Consider the following 7,200-nt stretch of genomic DNA (forward strand, 5'->3'; position numbering starts at 1 on the left):
GTCTGTATTTGAAAATATCGACCACAAAACATAACTAGACCTATCACTGAAGGTGATTAATACCCCCACCTGCAACTTTGACTTCATGGAAAAAAAAGTAGTCTGAAGAAAAATTTGAACACAAACTATCAACTGTGTACAAAGAAATATTTCAATTAATTGTAATCGCAACTGGGGTCTTGAAATAAGCTTGCTATACACCAAGTTTGATTACAATATCTCATTCCTAACTCTACTTATTGTCCGGAAACCATTTTTCTATTTTAAGTAACACTGCAACGTTGACCTTGACCCTAGGGGTCCAAATGCAATACCAACCCAGGTCTTCAAATAAGCTTCCTTTACACCAAATTAGATTACAATATGTCATTCCTAACTACTTATTGTCCGAAAACCATTTTTTCTATTTTTCCTAACGGTGACCTTGACCCCAGGGCCCAAATGCAATACAAACCAAGGTCTTCATATAAGCTTGCTATACCCCAAGTTTGATAATAATATCTCATTCCTAACTCTAGTTATTGTCCAGAAACCATTTTTCTATTTTTAGTAACACTGTAACGGTGACCTTGACCCCAAGGGGTCTAAATGCAATACCAACCCAGGTCTTCATATAAGCTTCCTTTACACCTAATTAGATTACAATATCTCATTCCTAACTCTAGTTATTGTCCGAAAACCATATTTCTATTTTTCCTAACGGTGACCTTGACCCCAGGGGGCCCAAATGCAATACCAACCCAGGTCTTCATACAAGCTTGCTATACACCAAGTTTCATAACAATATCTCATTCCTAACTCAAGTTATTGTCCGGAAACCATTTTTATATTTTTAGTAACGGTAACCTTGACCTTGACCCAAAGGGGTCCAAATGCAATACCAACCCAGGTCTTAATATAAGCTTGCTATACACCAAGTTTGATAACAGTATCTCATTCCTAAGTCAAGTTATTGTCCGGAAACCATTTTTCTATTTTTAGTAACGGTGACCTTGACTTTGACCCCAAGGGGTCCAAATGCAATACCAACCGAGGTCTTCATATAAGCTTGCTATACACCAAGTTTGATTACAGTATCTCATTCCTAAGTCAAGTTATTGTCCGGAAACCATTTTTCTATTTTTAGTAACAGTGACCTTGACCTTGACCCCAGGGGGCCCAAATGCAATACCAACCCAGGTCTTCATATAAGCTTGCTATACGCCAAGTCTGATAACAATATCTCATTCCTAACTCTAGTTATTGTCCGGAAACCATTTTTCTATTTTTAGTAACAGTGACCTTGACCTTGACCCCAGAGGGGTCCAAATGCAATACCAACCGGACTTTCCACATAAGGTTGCTATATATACCAAGTTTGATAACAATACCTCATTCATAACTCTAGTTATCGTCCGGAAACCATGATGTGGACCGACCGACGGACGGACGGACCGACCGACCGACCGACCGACAAGCTGACTCCTATATACCCCCCCTAAACTTTGTTTGTGGGGGTATAATAAAATAAGTTTGTCTATATCACAGTAATGTGTTAAGTTTCCATGCTTAGTAAGGAAATTATGTTTATACAACCTTGTCATATTATTACGATGTGGGATTTTAAAGTAAATCCTATAAGGAATGAAGAAGTTGGAGTGAAAATACCAGTTTCTCGAAAAAAATCTAAGTTCAAGGGGGACATAATTCTGGAAATAGTCTTGCTAGAGTATTTAACCTTCTCAAAAATGTTGAGTGATAATAAGAAACATATATATGAAGTTTGAAGTAGATACATTAAGAAATAAAAAAGTTATTTAAAAAAAGACAACATTTTTTTCCCCTAAAAAAATCTAAGTTCAAGGGAGGTAATACTGATATTTTTTGTGCTAGAGTTATAAACCTTGTCACATATGATGTGGTTGATGACCAGAAACTTATATTTAAAGTTTGAAGTAAACACCTTAAGAAATAAAGAACATATAGTGAAAAAGCTGAAAAATTTAAATCAGAAATCTTGAAATTCAGGCTATTTGTTGCCATAGCAACCAGAATTTTCAACATAGGAAAAAAGAAAAAGATGTGCATAATCTCCAGACTGCCATCTACCCATATTTCAAGTTTCATAAAAATATTTTCAGTACTTTTGAGTTATCACTGGATCCAGTTTATGTGTTAAATTTGCCATATTTTCAGACTATTTGTTGCCATAGCAACCAGAATTTTCAACATAGGAAGAAAAAAAAAAGACGTGCATAATCTCCATACTGCCATCTATCCATATATCAAGTTTCATAAAAATATTTTCAGTACTTTTTGCGTTATCGCGGGATCCAGTTTTGTGGACGGACGGACTGACGGACTGACAGACAGACGGACAGACGGACGGACAGACAGACAGACGGACGGAGGGTAAACCTAAAGTCCCCTCCGGTTAAACCGGTAGGGGACTAATAAAGACATGTAAACTCATAGTACAGTCTTATATAATCTTGACACAGATATTGTTTAACAGAAATTAAGGTCATCTATTCACAAAAGGGCTTGCTGCATCTTTTTTCCCTTGTTGTAACCCCTAAAACAATAAAATAGTTTAATTATTTCAAAAGCCAGATATTCAAGTATACATACTAATACATGCAGACTGTTCTAATAAAACATCAGTAACTTACAAGTTTGTTCACTGTTTCATTTATATTTTAAGAAAAAAAAAAATTTCAGCGACACACTTATAAACATGGATACAAACGAATAAATAAAACTAAATGAATTTCTATTTATTGATGGGAACTAAGCAATGTTTCTTTGCGATCTTACAGAAGTATTAAGAATTATTTATGCTGCATTGTAATTGCGTACAAGTGAACTATAAATCACTATAAATTTCAAAAGTAATAAATTGAGATCACTTTTTTGGGGGGCTGGGATTTTTTGTAACAACACAGAAAAGGTTATAAGGCATCTTTCCTGCTTTACTGGCGGAGTAAGAGCTTGTGTGCTCTAGATCAATAAAGTTTAGGAAATATCTGAATTACCAGACATTTTACCCGTGCAATAACTAACTTACCTGATAGTAACCAGTGTGATATCCACTCATATACCATGCCATTAACATACTACATAACGCCTCATTACTCTCCTCCGACATGTCTGGTAACTGTGGAGGAGGGGAGGTGGGGGCATAAATGGCAACCTCTGGAAAAAAAACAAACATAAACACCATGAATTCCTTCAGTACCAACAAAACAGACGGTTACACTTACAGCAACTGTGATAAAGTCACGCCAACATGGTCATCAGCATTGATCATTCATTGATTGTATAATAGACTTTCATAGTTAGGTGACCTTTCTGTTGAAAATGTGTCGGAGTTAAATCGTATACACATACATGCACAGTGCGTTAACTGGAGTGCAGGTATTACTTAGCCGCACTCCATAGCATGTTCATTAATTGGCTCTTTTTTTTCTTGAGTTTACATAATGTGACAACAGAGAAAAGGATAATTATATGCTCCTGGTACAATTCAGATAGCCTCGTGTTTCGATGCTTATTCTATTACTTAAACTATAGTAAAATTAAAAAGACCTGGCTTACTTTAATTTAACATGACCAGCGTTTACCCTTTCTATAAATTTCCTATTTTTGAACACAAATTATAGTTTTAGTAATTGGGTAAAATGGCTAATGGTAGAGTGAGCCCTGCATGACTTGGTATAATTGGTGCTGGCACAAAGTTACCATATTCAATCACACTTACTGGTGCTGCACTAAAATGTGTCGCAGGTGGCGGTGGTGGCATACCCATCATACCAGGAAACATTGGACCTGGAAATGCAGGATGTTTTGGGTGTTCAGAAGGTCCAGGCCACACAGGATGTGGCATGGCAGGGTGACTGGTTGGACGTGATGCTGGCTGAGAACTGCGCACACTTCGCCAGTCCATTCCACTATCAGTCTGAAACATAATCATGTACATGTAGTTTTTTTAAAGGTTTGCAGTTTCTACAGATTTCATTTTAATTTGATTGTGTACAAAAATATCAAATTTTTAACAAACTTTAAAATCTGTCCCTGAAACCAACCAATACTGAGCAATCAGTGTGAAAGTTTCTTACTCATAGAAACAACCACTTGCCCCCCTGTGCAATCTTTAGATTACTAGTCTGACACAATAACCACTTTGCCATTCTGCCATCATCATACAATTCATTCATTATGACTCTCCAGTAACATACATAAGGTAACATAGTGATACATAAGTATGTTTTAAGTGACATCATGCCCATCCAAGTGTAAATGGTGAGTTTACAGGTAAAAGTCAAACTAATCTTACATTTTGCCATGATAATATTTAATTTTTAATTAGACTTCACATGTGTAATCAATAACCTATGTGACTCTTGGGAAATTCTATAAATAACCTACAGAATGTATTGGTAGATATAAAGAGTGGTAGTCCTTTCCTATTTGAATCAGTTTTTGTAATTTGTCCAAAATATTCTTTTATCATTAAATATTTGCCAATCACCATTATGATAGCCAATCTTTTAAAATATATTGCTAGTTCAGCTCATCTCGACAACAAAAAGATGAGCATAATGTCAACAAATGTCCCTTTAATACAACTGGTTTATTTTCCCACTGTACCTCATTTTCTGATTCCTGCGTTGGTTTATGTTTATTTGTTTGTACCCGTACAAGATCTTTTATCATCTGCTCTTCTTCATTGCCATAATCGGCATACCTAACATAACAGGTGCCCGCGGACTCATCCACGGAAAGAATTTCAGCTTCGTACAGACATTGATCTTCTGTGAATCGGGCTCGACATCTGTCGCCTACTTTCCACTGTAAAACATTCACATACAAACAGGTAAATACCTTTTCCTGTTTCAGCAATATTTAGAAACACATTAATCACTATATTTTGGATACAAAGAATCTTAATTAACTCACTACTGAATAAGCAAAAAGGAAAGACCTATGCAAGCCAAAGTAAAAGCTTGTCCCACTATTAAAATTCCAAGTTAAAACAAATGTATCAATTTCATCAATGCGTTGATAATAAAATCTTGAAAAAGCTCTTCATAGCTTAGTACAGTGTAACTTCTGAATTCCGGAACTTCTAAAATCCGGAAACTTCTGAAATCCGGACATTTTTCAGAGTCTCAAAATTTATCCTTCTGTTTTCAATGTAATTAATACCTCTGAATTACAGAACTTCTAAATTCTGAATTCCGAACGATTTTCGGAATTTGGGTTTTTTCTATTCAAATTTACTTCCAAAATCCGGAAATTGAAAAAAAGTGTTAAGGAATATACTTGTGTTTTTGTACAATATTTAAAATGTCTTTATCTTCAAATTAGCAGTAACCATTTATCTTGAAACCTATTAGAATCACAACCTGTCAAGCGTGTCACTTGATTAAAGTGTGAAAATTAAGAAACTGAGAAGTACAATGGGACGCAAATGAAAAGATTACAGGAAAATAGCAGGTACTACATGAAATATGCTACTGCATAGGATAAATTGTGAAAATTAATTAACATTATGCTTTTGTATCAACATATCCAGTTATAGGTGATAATCATTAATGAAATAAAACTTTTTAAAAAGTCCTATAATTCTGCTTTTTTATGAATTTAATCAGCTTCATGTATTTATCATCATGTCTTACTGAAACAATTGATGTTTAATGTTTCTACTTGTTCAGATAATTCCGAACTTCTGAATTCCGGAAACTTCCAAATCCGAATTTTTTGGCTAGTCCCACAGGTGTTCGGTTTTCAGAAGTTACACTGTATTGGTATCAAAGGTAGAAAAACCAAAAAGAATATTCCCTCACCTTTCTCATTTTCTTTGATCTTCCTCGCTTTTTTGCAGATTTCTTGCTTGATTTTGGTGCAGCCAAAATGTCTTCATCAGTAACACTTAAACCATTCTGCTCTGCTGCCTTTAACTAAAACAATATAAAATTCTGTTAAATAATTTTAATGCCTATGCCTATGAAATAACCTGTCTTACATAATATACATTATTTATGTAACAAGAGCTGTCAGTAGGACAGCCTGCTTAACTTTTCTCAGTAAAACAAGAGCCATAATTCTGTCAAAATCCACATTAGAAGTATGGGCCTTCGACAGTGATGACCTCCTCACAAATAACTGTGTGAAGATTCAACCCAAGTGTTTGATGCCGATGCCTGGGTGAGTACAATAGCTCTCCCTTTTCTTTGAATGGTCAAGGTAAATCTACAATTACATTATATCTATTCTGGTGGGTATTATTTACTGTGTAATAACAAAGTATATTCATCCTCCATACTTCTATTAAAAGGTACAAACTGAAAGGTACAGCATTTTTACAAGGTGTGGTTAATTAATGCAAAAAAAACAACAACTATGTGTGGTTCAGGGGGCATCATTGAAAAAAATTAGGGTAGGTAGATAAGTTTTTTCTTTTTTTTTTACTGGCTGTTGACTTTAGTATATACAGCTGTAGCCTTTTGATCAATCAATGAATGTACTAATCAGCACGTTAATGTTGTGAAGAGATTTACCAGTAATATCATGTCCTAAATTAAATGGGATATATAGCTATGCAAGCGTTTTTGCAGGTGCTGTTCAAACCCTATGTATTTGCATGGGCTAAAATGGGAACATAAACAGGTTCAGTCTTCAATTCCACAGTGACCAATATCTAGCAAATTTTCTCTTAAAAAAAATATTGCCTTTGAAATATATATTACTTTTAAATGTTTATCACTTTTAAGCAAGTTAAGGTAGTCAGGACTTTTATCTCTTTATCTTTTTTTGGGGGGAACAGTACTTGTACAAAATGTTACTTGTAAGTGGGGAATTTTACACACAGTTTCCAATGTAGGATAATTCACGGCAATTTGCTGCACATACATGTACAATATACATTTGTAATATGACAACATTCAATGATCAAGCAAATTTCACGATGAAAAAAAAAACTAATGAAGATTTTATAAGATAAAGATACCTCATGACTTTGATACAGCTTCATCATATCGCCTTATCAGGCAGTATCATCCCAATATCTTCATTCCCATCATCCGTGTAAGACACAAAAGTGTAACCCGAAGGAAATAGCTTAATTTCATAATCAAATCAAATCTTTTAAAATAATGATTTATTCATCACAAAAAGGGCTAGGGCGTTTTTCCCCTAGCCCAGTGAAAATCTCTCGGT

At 34.9% G+C, this 7,200-nt stretch overlaps 1 protein-coding gene across 1 annotated transcript; it reads right to left on the minus strand.

Moving 5' to 3' along the window:
- Positions 1-1,805: 1,805 nt before the first annotated feature.
- On the minus strand, positions 1,806-5,942 carry LOC132750671 (survival motor neuron protein-like; the record flags this gene model as incomplete). Its single annotated transcript, XM_060740686.1, has 5 exons — positions 1,806-2,554; positions 3,047-3,174; positions 3,740-3,937; positions 4,630-4,830; positions 5,829-5,942. Coding segments are annotated over 4 exons (600 nt in total), but the record flags the coding sequence as incomplete, so codon positions are not given.
- Between the last annotated feature and the right edge of the window lie 1,258 nt (positions 5,943-7,200).

This window comes from Ruditapes philippinarum, unplaced genomic scaffold, assembly GCF_026571515.1.
Source record: "Ruditapes philippinarum isolate M1 unplaced genomic scaffold, ASM2657151v2 ctg17898_1_1_1_1, whole genome shotgun sequence".
Taxonomy (NCBI): Eukaryota; Metazoa; Mollusca; class Bivalvia; order Venerida; family Veneridae; genus Ruditapes; species Ruditapes philippinarum.